General features: G+C 41.0%; 1 protein-coding gene across 2 annotated transcripts in view; it reads left to right on the top strand.

Annotated features, from left to right (window-relative positions):
- efna3a (ephrin-A3a) overlaps positions 1–13,706 on the top strand; it is a 74,413-nt gene extending 60,707 nt beyond the window's left edge. For both annotated transcript variants that reach the window (XM_040020757.1, XM_040020756.1), the window contains one exon: positions 11,103–13,706. In XM_040020757.1, the coding sequence (XP_039876691.1) occupies positions 11,103–11,221 (119 nt within the window). In that variant the 3' untranslated portion in view covers positions 11,222–13,706. The remainder of the gene's footprint in view (positions 1–11,102) is intronic.
- The last annotated feature ends 219 nt before the right edge of the window (positions 13,707–13,925 follow it).

The following is a 13,925-nucleotide window of genomic DNA, read 5'->3' as shown; positions in this document are numbered from 1 at the left end:
AGGAACCTTTAGCTCCATATTTGGTTTCTGCAAAGCGTGATTTGTGCACCAATCATTGTGAAAAAATAACCCAAATCAAGTATTTTTTAAATCTGTGGTCAGGGAAAGAAAATCCATAAGCTGTAACTGGTTGATCGGTAAAACCTCAATTTTCTGCTCTTATGATGCTCATCGTGCAATGTGGGCAAGACGGTGCACACAGCAGCTTATGGATTCCACAGTACTATCATGCACCTGCTTTTTTATATATACACTCTAATTATCTATTTATTTATATGCTATAAAAAAGGAGTGTGCCAAATTATTATTACAAATTGGGTCTTATTTTTTTCTGTTTAGTTAGCATCGTTTCTATTGGTTATGATAGCGGAATAATTGCAATAAGCGGCATGGAAGCACTGAACCAATACACCCAAAATGGAAATGGCCTCAGTACTGACCTCATTATAGCGTTCATTCATCAGTGTCTTTATAAGATTAATTGTTTCCTCTATCTGCTGCATTAATTCAGTCATGATGCTACACAGCAGTCTCTGACCTGACGTTATCGTACATGAAAATGATTTTAATGAGTTGCACACAATGAGGCATAAAGATTACAACTAAAGGTAGAACAAAGAAAAAAAGAAGCACTGGTATTGGATTATTAAGAACTCTTGTAGTTTAAGTTGCATTTAAATGTAAGTACAACTCCCTTAATGAACAGGAAACCTCCTTACAGTTATGGTAAGTGCAGTGGCCATTGTTAATTCAAGAAGCACGAGGGATTGTCATAATGAACAATTCTGATTATTATAACATTAATAATTATAATACAATTATATGGACAAGAAGTATGGGCACATCCCATTCTGAATCCACAGATAGTAATATGGAGTTGGCTCCCTCTTGCCGCTCTAACAGCTTCCATTTTTCCTGGGAAAGCCCTCTATGAAATTTTGGAGTGTCTGTGTGAATTTTTACTCATTCATCCAGAAGAGCATTTGAGGTCAGACACCAATGTTAGACAAGACAGCCTGGCTCTCATTATTCATTGAAGTTCATCCCAAAGGTGTTAAAATGGGTTAGGGCTGAGGTAAGGGTTCTGTGCAGTCCAGTGAAGTTCTTCCACACCAGACTCGATAACTCCATGGATGCTGTTTTGCGAAACGGGAAACTGTCCCCATAAAGTATGGAAGGAAGCATGGAATTGTCTGAAATGTCTTGGGAAGCTGAAGCATTAAGATATTCTTTTACTAGAACCAAAGGCTCAGGCTAACCTAAGAAAAACAACCCTCCTCCACTTAACTTTACAACTGGCACACAGGCAGCTTTCTTTCTCTTGGTGTTTATCAAACCCAGTGTCATCCAGCAGACTTCCAGATAGAGACGGGTGAGTTGTCACTTCACAGAGCTGCTCCAGAGTCCACGGGTGACGTCCTTTACATCACGCCACCTGATGCTTGGAACGCAGCTGCTCAGCCAGGGAAACCCATACCATGAAGTTCCCAGCGCACAGTTTATGTGCTGATATTAAAGGCAGCGGAGGTTTGGAGCTCTGCAGTTATTGAATTCACAGAGTGTTGGTGACTTTAACGCGCTATGCACCTCAGCAGTTCCGCACTTGCACACTTTGTAACTTGACATAATCTGACACTTCGCAGCCAGCCTGCATGGCACGGTGCTTCATTTTTATACAACGGGACTGAACACACCTGAGTTCAAAGATTATGAGGTGTAGCCCACAATGCTTTTTTCTAGATAGTATATATAAAATTTTTGCCTTTGTTTTCTCTTGCAGTTTAGATTGGCTTTAAAATCTGTATCTAACAGATTGTATTATATTTAAAAAAATTGATGTAGCCTCCTAGTCTGAGAAATAAAGCCAATAAGCATCTTTTCCCAAGAAATGTTTGGAGTGAATCACTGTATTTCCACCACAGTGATTATATGATGATATTTTACCCACCAAAGACATCCCTGCGGAGGGGTTATTATTTTCTGACAGTTCAAGAACTCGGGCTTTCAGCGCTAAACATTTCTGACTGGTCAAATAGCCTGCTTGTACCATTTTGGGCCAGTCTGTCTTATCTCACAATCATTTTCACGATATTTGGTAAAATTCAGTTTACCTACTTTAAGGTATACCACAGAAGCTGTTGGGTACTGTTTGTAAACACTACATTCAATTTTGGAGCTGTGGGAGTGAGAACAAGAGCAAACAGTGGTGGTTGAGTGAGGTAGAAAACGAATGTAGAAAGGGAAGAGAGAGAGAGAGGGAGGTGTTAGCAAAAAAGTGATGAATCGGAGGCATAAAATGTTATTTTCTACACAAATAAACATTCCCACACCCAAGTAAATGTCTCAAACTTCCACTCTGGTGGGCACAGTGGTGGAGTGGGTAGCACTGTTTCCTCATAGTGAGAAGATTACCGGTGTGAACTCCAGCCGGGACTTTTCTATGTCGAGTTTGCATGATCTCCTTGTGCCTACGCAAGTTTCCTCTGTGAGTTCTGGCATTCTCCCACAGTCCAAAGATTTGCATGCTGGTTAACCAATGATTTCTAATTGGCCATGGAGGAACACAGGTCAACCAGTGCAAGGAGTAGAGTTAGTGAAGGTGGATGAGTTTATGCACCTGGGGTCAACCAGCCAAAGAAGTGGACAGTGTACAAGAGAGCTAAAGAAGAAGAGAGTGCAGGCAGGGTGGCGTGGTTGGAGATGAGTGTAAGGGGTGCTTTGTGGACAAAGAGACAGGAAATCGACCTGGAGTTGAAGATGACAAAATGCTCATTGCCAGAGTACACCAGAGAATCTGCTCAGATTGAGCAGATTAGAGAAAAAGTTAGAGAAGCAAGGCTGAGGTGGTTTGGACATGTGCAGAGGAGGAATAGTGGATATACTGAACAAAAGATGCTGAAGCTTCTGGGCAGGAGGAACATGGGAAGATCAAATACGAGATTCATGGATGCAGTGAAGGAGAACATTAAAAAGTGTGGTGTGACAGAGCAGCATGCAAGGGAAAGGATGAGATCGAGGCAGAGGATCTGCTGTGACAAGGCCTAAAAGGGGGCAGCTTAAAGAAGAAAAAGCAGTTGTCCAATGATATGAGGTCGATGAAGTGCTTGAAGACTGTATAATAAAGTGCTGTATGGCTAAAATGTGACGTGTAGTTTAAAGCACTTTCACAGTCATTAAGACTAGAAAACAGCTGTAAAAATGTGAGTATGTTAGACTCTCCTTTTTAACAGTCATTAGTTGTATAGAAGTCTATGAGGAAAATGACTTTACTTCTCAGTTCATTTGTGGCCTCAGTAAACACTTATCGAATGAGCTCCCAGTCACTAGTTACAAGTCTTACTCAATACAGGGTGATGCTCATTTTGTAAATCACAGTCATATTTAGACCAGGATGTAATTTAGGGCGAGTCTACCTTGATGTTGACAAGTCTATATGAGTGTGTAGTGCCACTGGTTTGTCAGTGAGACCTGACCTTGAATCAAAAGCATAATCTGGGCTCCAAAGCAGGACTTCACAAACCAGTGGGAGACTGGCTGTTCCTACATTTCAACTATTAGTCTTGTTTAGTATGTTAATAATTAAAACAATACTCAGGAGTTTTGAAATCTTCAAATGTGTCAATCTATAAAACAAGGAAGAAAATACTCCCACAATGCTCGGCACGGGCGCGCACACACATGCACATTCACAAAGAAACACCATCTTTCTTCTTCTGCGCGAAATCCAAGGTCAGCAGAGGTCTTGTAAGAAATGAAAGGCCCATGTTTACCTAAGAAGAAAGCATGTCAGTGAGCAAGTCAATTGTGCAGCTGAGTGGTTACATAAACCCTCTATTTTTCTTTGTCTTTCTCCATCCCCATCTCAAACAAAAGCCTCTTGCCGGGAATCATTTAGTATGCTTGTTTCTTGGAGCTGTAGGCAGTCTGTGACGAGAGCTAAGAGAGTGTGACCTGCCTGAGATGGAAACTGAGACCAACTGAGATAGAATGAAAAGAGCTCTTGAGCCATCAGCAATGAGTACCTTCAGAAAGAGGAAAGGCAGAAAACAGAAGAGAGAGAGAGAAAGACTGAGGGAGAGACGGTGTGAGGCAGAGAAAGTCAGACAGATAAAAGACGGGAAGGGAGGCAGTGAAAGAGAAAATGCAGCAGGAGAAAGTCTGACAGAAAGAAGGATAGATAAGGCAGAGTGAGAGAAACAGGCAGAAAAAGAGATAAAACCAGAGTGGGAGCAGAGAAGGGGGAGTGCAGAGAGAAGGGGCAGAGGAAGAAAGAAAAGCTCAGTGGTGGGCGAATTGCTCAGCAGTAACTCAGGCTCGAGCTTACGTAGAATTTAATATAAAAAAAAACACACGCGCACACACACGCACACTGGCAGGGAATCATAAAATATCATAGCCTACGGCGTTGTGATGCATTTTGCTGAATACATTTGGAGAAATAACAAAATCAGGACATACAGATCTATGCGCACACACTTATAACAACTCATGGCCCCGTTGGCACAGCTGACCGCTGGACACCCACTCTGTGACTCACCCTGAGGACCAGACCCACCCACGGACTGGCTTAACGTCAACAAATCTCTCCATCTCTCCCTCACATGTGTTTAGGCCTGCCTTCATCCTCGTTCCTTTATTATTAGCTTCATTTCTACGTCACATTTTCCTTATTTAACAGAGAGTCTCTTCTGTTGCAGATCCTATCCTGCTGTTGTAGTTTTACCCACCATTTCGGCGGATGTGGTTAAAGGGCAAGTAAAAGCAAGATAAACGTACAGACTGTAAACAAATCCCCCAGGCCAGTCAAACTTACTGGGAAGGTCAAATTAAGGGCAACAATAAAAATAGGACCCAGGCTGTGCACTGTGACCATTCATCACACTTTATAATTTGTGAAAGGAAGCGCTGATACCATTTGCAGACTGCATGCAAGCAGTGCTTACTAATCAGTTTTATGAAACAGCCCACCGTGGGCTTGTTTACAGTCTGTCAGAATGTCTGTTTCGCTTGCATTTTTCCCCCAATTAAAAAGCATTTATGGATCTCTGCAATTAAGTGTAAAATGAGTTGATTTGCCATTTTTGTGATATTTACTTTTTAACCCCCCTGCAACTCACCTCTCATCTGCATGTAGCTGCGTTCAGCATTAATTATGGATAGCGAATTCTACAGCAAGCTGCTCGTAGTATTGTGCTACGAGAATTTAGTGTCAGTATTGCTTCTTCCTCCATGAATTAATCATAGGTTTCTAGTTTGCTATAGCAAAACCATAGCACGCTCTGTTCATCTTTCCTACTGTGACATACCTGCTCTTAAAATCTTTCCACCTGAGTGCCTGCAGCAGCAGAGGAGGGCTAAAAGCTTGAACATAAATTAGATGGTGGACAAGAAAATGCAACTGAAAATGGATAATTCTCACGCATAAATTTACTTCTTTTCACCGTCTCTGTTTATATGCAGAATTTCTTCAAATCAATCATAAAAGGTTGTGCAAACAAACACTTTTTTTTTTGCAGTCTGTCCATCATTCTAATCAAGTCTGGTAAGTTAACTGCATAAACCTTGGTCAAGTTAGCAGATGTTGTATTTTAGTAGCCACCGAACAAAAAGACACCTGGCTGCCATTTCACTCTACTGCGCTAACCAATCAAACTAAACAATTAGTGATATGGACATCGTGCTGGCAAAATTTTCAGCTGACCTGGCAGCTGAATTTTGGGTTGTTAGTAAGAGCTGACATAATGTTTTTCGTGACAAGATGAGACATATGGTGACTAAAGAGTACAGTCATCTGAAAAGGTTTTCACGTGACTCTATGCAGTCATGTGAAAAACCAGCTACATCCCATGATTCAGTAGCTTGCAGAACCACCTTTAATAACAGCTGACGGTAACATGAAGTAGCTGCTTTCTTGGCCCACTCTTCCTTAAAGCATTGCTTCCCTTCATTGAGGTTTGCAGGCATTTTTTATCCACAGATCTCTTAAGATCCTACTACAATATTTCAGATGTTTGGCATCTATATTTTGATTGTGTCATCGCAGGACCTTCATGTTTTTGTTTTTCGGTCATTCTGTTGTAGATTTGCTGTTGACCTGTTGTACAGCTCAGTTCTGGACAAGCTTTCGTTTTCACATGAGATTCTAGAATGCTTTAATATAGAGAGGAGTTTTCGGTAAACTAAAGGACTGCAAAGTGCCCAGGTACTGTGGCTGTAAAACAAGCCCAAATCATCACCACTACAGCACCGTGGTTGACAGTTGGTATGAGGTGTTTCTGCCGATATACTCTGCTTAGTTTTCACTGAATGTGGTGCTATGTATTATGGCCAAACATCTACACTCGGTTTTTTCATATATAACTTTGCAAAGCTGTGCAAAGCTGTGCTGCCATGTTCTTATTAGAGAAAAAACAAAATTATACCTGTTTAGTCTTTTTCTAATTGTATTGTCATGAACTTTAACATTTAACATGCTCACAGAGGCCTGTAGAATCTGAGATGTAGCTCTTGGGTTTCTTGCACTTTCTCTGAGTATTGCACAGTTTGATCTTGGAGTGAATTGGGTGGAAAGTCCACTCCTGGGAAGATTGTGGCATTGTGTTAACACACACCTGAATGCTTCAGACCTGCAAATTGCCAAAACATCTGCTTTTAAGTGTAGAGGTGCTCACACTTGCTAATGATGAGTTAATTAAGTGCATTTGATTAGTAGCACCTGGCTGCTACTTATCCTCTTAACTCCGATGGCAGTGGTAAGCCTTTCCTTAGTTTTTAGAGCATTGCACAGAACTCTGTGAAAATGCTCTTTTTCACATGACTGCAGTCTCATATGATCCTAATTTCTGCCGCTATCTTTATGTAGATGCAAGGAAGATGGCATCCACAGCTGGACCTACGCACAAGACCTGGTTGAAATGCAAGTTGAAGTAGTAGATAGTAATTCAGAGGCGTGAAACCAGCCTAATAACCTCTCAATGTTTAAGCTGACGGAGTCAACGGTCAGCTTTTAGTGCACAATAACAGCAGTGCTCAATGTTAGTCAGTGAGTGCTAATTGCTCCCCCGGTTTTATTGGTAACAACAATCAGTGGACTGTTATTTAGATCGAGTGAAAGCCGTTTTAATATCCTCCACAGTGTTACACCTCCCCCACTGACCTGGAGAGCTGTAGGCGTGCAAGATGAGCCCATTGCCTCATGTTGTTTATGCCTCGCTGCAAGTCTAGCATCATTGTGGCATAGCTGGCACGAGGATTTATCAGACCAGACAACCTCTTTCCACTCATCGACAGTCTACTGCTTTTGTTTCTTATCTCACTGTAAATGCCTTGAGGCGGTTCACCGTGGACAGGAGAGCTACCCTGCATGCCCATCTGTTGTTATACCCCCTTTCACACTAGACTGCACCGGATTGTGCGCTTGGAAATTGATTACTATATCCTACAATTGTACTGTGATGTTAGATGTCAAACACTGGACCTTTGATAACTTGTTATGGCCCGAGGCAGGAAGTGTTCCCCACATTCATCTTCCAATGCCGTCCTCCCTAAATAGCAAGGGTTTTGAAGAGGTGCACATTGTGTGGGGTGGTGATTGTCAAAGCTCACGGCACCCACAAACAAGTCTGTAAGAATCAGTTCACATGCACAGCAACTTTCGAGAAGAGACTGTGCAGTTGCTTATGTAAAGGTAAGGAACGGCCCGCTTTTTCTGGAGGCAAAGGATGTCTCGTCTTCTCATCTCCAACTGTACGCTGTGCCTCAGACTGTTGAAATGTTGTTAGAGAGACAATCCACATGGTGTGGCGGCCTCGCGGTGACCTGTGGGTGTTACCTGAGGCAGCGCCTTAACTTAGTGTTCCTTGTTTGTCTTCACCCTGATGCATTGCCGTGTTAATGTCAGGGTTGTGCGTCATCAGACAGATGCCTCGTGTTACTTAAGAGCAACTTTGACGTGGACAGGAGTCATGCAGTAAGAGAGGTTGCTTTACTCTCAGAGAAAACAAAAACAGAATTCCATGCATTTATCACCTGCAAGGTGATTGCCATCTCTCTCTGTTATCACCAGCTATCTAGTTTTTTTCTTGTAATAAGGTGCCTGTGCTGTTACATGTAGCAAGTTCAGACAAGAATTTAAAGTTGCAATGAAAAAGATTAAGAAAGAAAAAAAAAGAAAGAAAAACATTTTGCCTGTTCAATTTTGTGCTTTTGTAACTGAAGCCAGTTTAATTTTATGGAAGACTGGAGCTTTATATCACAAAATAATATAAAAGAGAGGGGATTTTAATTGATAACCATACTGGTTTTGTTGTCTGTCAGCCAAAGCTTGTCAAATAAATATCTTTCTTCTACCAAAGCAGACATGTTGCATTAAACTACTTTTCATATAAGGTCAAATCAGTGTATCATATATATATAATGCCCATGTCTTTACTCGTATTAGTATTTCAGATACTGTTAATGCTTTAATCTTGTGCAAAAGTCTGTTATTATACAAAAAAATCAGTGACAACGAGTTTTGAAATTTTGAGTTCAGCTCTTCATCAGTGTGTACAAAGGATCTCAGGAGACAGGTACAACAACGAGCCTCTACAGCCATCTGTAAAACATGTTTGAAGCTATGTCATGATTTGGTAATACATTTCAGCCAGTGGTGTTCAAGATCCTGTCAAAACTGATGGAATTATAAACACAGAAAAGTATCATCAGATTTTGATACCATAAAATTTGCAATACCATCTGGAAAGCATCTGATTGCCAACAGCTTTATTTTTGAGCATGACAATGATCCCAAACACACTGCCAATCCAGTTAAAAGCAAGAATGGCTTGGCCTCCCCAGAGCCTGAACTTCAATATTATTGAATCAACGTAGGATCATCTTGACAGAAAACAGAAAAAAATGCAACCAACATCCAAGTTTTAAATGTCCTTCAAAAAGCCTGGAGAACTATTCCTGAAGACTACAATTTTCAATTAAATTAAATTTGATTTATTTACCTCAAGCCCCTTTATATTTTTTAAGACCCTACAATAATACAAAGAAATCAAAGAAAACCGTAACGATCATGTGACACTCTGTGGGAAGGAAAAACTCCTTTTTAACCCAAAGAAAATCCCCAGCAGAACCAGGCTAAGTGAGAGGCGTTTATCTGCTGCAACCGATTGGGGTGAGGGGACGAAGACGGGACAAAAACATACTGTGGAAGAGAGCCAAAGATTAATAATAAGTAATAATTAAATGTGCAGAGGTGTACAAACACACAGTGAATGAAAAAGGTGACTGAAGAAAAAACACTCAGTGCATCATGGGAATTCCCCAGCACCCTAGACCTATTGTAGCGTAACTAAAGGAAGATTCAGGGTCTCCTGCTCCCGCCATAACTATATGCTTTATCAAAAAGGAAAATCTAAGTCTAATCTTAAAAGTAGAGATAGTGTCTGTCTCCCAAATCCAAATTGGAAGCTGGTTCCACTGAAGGCTCTGCCTCCCATTCTACTTCTAAATACTCTAAGACCAACAAGTAAGCCCCCAGTCTGAGAGCGAAGAGCTCTAATGGGGTGATATGGTACTATAAGGTCATTAAGATAAGATGGGGCCCTGATTATTTAAGACCTTGTATGTGAGGAGGAGGATTTTAGATTTGATTCTGGATTTAACAGGGAGCCAACTACGAGAAGCCAATAAAGGAGAAATATGCTCTCTTTTTCCAGTTCCTGTCAGCAGCATTTTGGATCAACTGAACGCTTTTCAGGGAGTTTTTAGGACATACTGATAATAACGAATTACAGTAATCCAGCCTAGAAGCAATAAATGCATGAACTAGTTTTTCAGCGTCACTCTGAGGTGGGATGTTTCTAATTTTAGAGATATTGCGCAAATGGAAGAAGGCACTCCTACATATTTGTTTAATATGTAGGAGAAACTCCAAGACTCCTCACAATGCTACTGGAGGCCAAGGCAATGCCATCCGTAGTAAGCTTACTTTCTTACGAGATTGCATACTTCATTTGTACACGAGTTGTTGTATGTCTGCACGTTTCAGTAAATTGCTGCACAGATTTCTTATTGTCCTATCAAAATATAAAGAAATGAGGGATGTACCTCAGAACTGTACCTGCCACACTAGTTACTGTGTTTTGTGAACACTGAGGATGACAGCCTAACACTGAACAATTCTTCCAAACATGAAAGGTGTGATTTGTCTCTGCAGTGCTGTAGCATTAGTATTATCAGTAGTATCCTCTTTCTACTAGCTAAAAATTGTTTGCCGGTCCCTCCCTTTCCACTATGGGGCTAATTTTTGAAAATGTTGACTACACCATCCAGGAGCTTGTAGAGCACTTCATGCTTATGTGCCCAAAGCAAGCATATATGAGCATGATATGAGACACAGCCTACATTTCCAAAATGTGCTGATGTCATTAAGTAATTGCAGATTTCTTCTATAATTGGGTTTATTTTATATAGAGAAGCTGGTTTCGAGCCCAGGCATCCTACAGCTGTAGGACAGATGGACGTGAAAGCTTTGTTTGCTTTCTTTTGGTTTATTTTGATTTGTAATAACCCTCTAGATATAATGGGAAGCATTATGTCGAGGCAGAACATAATCACTCAGTGTAATCCACTTTTTACCAAATAATACAAAATGTGTTCTCCCGGCTCTTTCTCCGTCTCTCCCCTCCAGCTAATGTTCTGTTGTGTCTAATCAATGGCAAGGCCATAGTAATTTGGTGTGATTGAAATCCCTCCAGGATAAAAACATCATTAGTGTGAGGAAAGGAAGAGACACACACACACACACAAAAAGAAATAGATCAGAAACAAAAATGTTTTTAATTTTCCATCCCAGGGGGGAAATGCCCATATGTAGCTGATGATAATTGGTAGTTTGTTGGTAATTGCATTATGTCTCTTTCTCTGCATATGTTAAGGCACAATTTGAATGCATCACACACTGCCTTTAGATTGATTAATTAATAATGTAGTAATGGTTTATTCCCTTCTGTCTTCTGTCTGACACATTTTCCCTCTCGCGGTTTTACATTCTTGCTCTCTCTTTTCTCACTTTCTTGTTTTCTCTTTTTGTGGTTTTTGCTCTCCAGATGAATTTAACCCTGAAGTCCCGAAGCTGGAGAAGAGCGTCAGTGGCAGCAGCCCCTCACGTGACCGCCTTCTTCTCACCGTGGCAATGCTGCTCGTGTCTGCCGTCCTTTTGTCCTAGCAACAGTCGCCGAGTGGCACTTCATGCATAGCTGGACCCGCCTTTTGCAAAGGGCTTTGTATCCACCAAGTTTGTGATTACGTGAAATCTGACAGAAACACACAGAGTCAAGGTGCAACTGAAGCGCAATCAAAAGGACACAGACAAAAAAAACACGACAAAAAACAACAAAAAAAAAAAACAACAACAAAAACAAACTTTAACTTAGCTTAATGGACTTTAAAAAAAAGAGGCCTTTTTTGCTGTCATATTTACACCAGTGTATTTTGACACTCCATGTGCTCCATAGTGTAGGGGTTTACACATTCACCTAACAAGCGAAAGATTCCCAGTTGCATCCCAGGAGGAGACGCAAATCCCTTCGGGGTTGTGTCAGGAAGAGCATCCGACGTAAAAATCTGCCAAATCAATTATGCGGAGCTACCGGCTGTGGCCTTATCCCTTGTGAAAAAGGGAGCGGCCGAAAGTAGCTTCTTACATGTTGCTGGATATCATTATCGCACCACTACCACCTTTATTGCGGGTGTTGAGACCAAAACAACACTCAGAGTCCGACTTCTGCGCTGCTCCGAAGCCTGATGAGAGTAAGAAAACTGACTTGTAATAACTTGGGTGCAGACTACACGCTCTTATTGTAGCATGGATATCAAATCACCGGAGGAATTTAAGCTGCTTTCTCTTCAACTTTGAGCTTTGAAGAAGATTGGAAACCTGGACTCCGCAGCGGCTTTTTAGTCCTTGGACCACAGGCCCAGTCTGATGATGCATTAAACCCAACTTTGATGTAGTAATGAGCAAGATGGACTCTGGATCTGTACTGATCTTACCCAGACTATCAGGACATAATCAGTCGTGATGAGAACTCCTGCTGTTGCGCTGGACATTGAAGAATGTTTTAACACTGATGTGAGGAAGCTGGTGGTAATAACAGTCCAAGAAAGGGGAAAGACTTTGTGATATATCCACGAGCCTTTCAAAAATCCATTTTCACCAGACATCAAAAAAATACCCCTAGCTTTGTGATAGGTACAGATGCAAAGCCTGCATTTCTTAGAAGGTAGCAAGTGCCCTCTTAGAACTAGTCTTTTGTCTGCATTTCCTGCCTTCACACTGTAACAACCCTAGAAAAGTACAGACCCTGGACTAGTAATTTGATGGCACTTAGACGTGGTAGATGTGGTAGATGTGTGTTTTGTTCTGACGCATTTACCTTCAGCACTTGGCGTAGATTTTCCGGATGTCAAACCTTTCGCTGCAATCAGCACAGTCATTCAGAACGTCACTAATTTACAATTCTTAAAAAAAAAAAGAAAAAAAAAAAGAAACTCTCACAGCAGCAAGTCCCCTTTTAATCCCAGACAACCCTGTCTGTTCCTTTTTCCACAGCCAATCAGTGCTGATGACCATTAACAGCAGTCACAGTCACCCTGGAAACAACCCCATACAGTCGCCAAAGTGCGGCAGGTGCCTGAGGAGAAACTGTGCTTTGAGTCTCAAAGTAACGCTGCCGCCATTTTGTTAAAAAATATATATATAAAGACGTTAAAAAAAAAAAAACACTTGTGAATGTGCAAATAAAGAGAAGTTCACTTTTTTATATTGTAATACAGGACAGCGTAGGCTTAATCAGATTACAATGTGTGCTTTTTTTATTTATTTAATTTTTCAAACGTATTTATTTTATCATTAAACTATTTATTTACCTAATTTATTAGCGTGCATTTGTAGGCCTTTGCTTAATAAGCTATCGTGCCGTTTTTTTTCAATTCTTATTCTTTTTTTCTATTATTACAGTGAATTTTTTACTGCAGCAGTTTTGCTTGTGTAGATAAATCGATGTAACTCAGCCTGACACAAAGAGAAGGTTATTGTTCATGACTAATCAGTAGGGACGTACACGCAGTAACCCCACTCTCATGTAACGGATACTGCTTACCAGATTTTGTTGCTGAAGAGCATGTCATAAACCAACTGTGAATGCAGTGGCAGGCCATGCCGATTGAGGGGCAGCATCTCTCCGGTGTTGCGCTTGCGAAATGAGGGATGCGTGCGTCGTAATGTATATTTATAATACATGCCGGTTGTGGAATGTGCGTGTGTACAAGTGCGTGTGAGTTTGTGTGCGTGCGTGCGCGTGAGAGCGACCAGGGGGAGAAAAAAAAACTAAACAAGCATATGTGTGCACATTTGTGCGTATGTATGTAGAATGTGTTTGTCCGCGCTTTTCAAGTATGTGGCATTTAGGAATTTCGTACTCATAAAGGAGTCATTTGTAGGATCTGAATATGCAAGTGCGTACGAGAGAATGTGCTCTTCTGTAATGTTAGTTTATGTTACGGGGTTTGGGACGTGGGCGAAAAGCATTTACCGATGTTGAAGACAAGCACAAGAAATGTGTTTGCCTTTGACGAGAATGATTAAACAACTGTAAATTGAACCAAGAATGATTAAAACAATGCCAATTAAAACCTTTTTTGCAAATTTAGCTTTGTGTATTTATTCAGGCCTTGTGTTGTTCTGCTCTCCTTCGACTGCCCTTTCTTTATCTAAACTGTTACTCCTTCACAAACCCTGCACTCAGATGTGTTTGTTTTTCTGAAGCACTACTTGAAAGCAAATCTCTTCTGGGTTTTTTTTTCACGCTCCTTTTTTAGATATGTTGGTTGTGAGCAGACGGCAGTCAGGCTGCAAACTAAAACTATCC

Source organism: Simochromis diagramma, unplaced genomic scaffold, assembly GCF_900408965.1.
Source record: "Simochromis diagramma unplaced genomic scaffold, fSimDia1.1 OVJJ01000753.1, whole genome shotgun sequence".
NCBI lineage: Eukaryota > Metazoa > Chordata > Actinopteri > Cichliformes > Cichlidae > Simochromis > Simochromis diagramma.
This window is presented reverse-complemented; position numbering and strand designations above follow the sequence as displayed.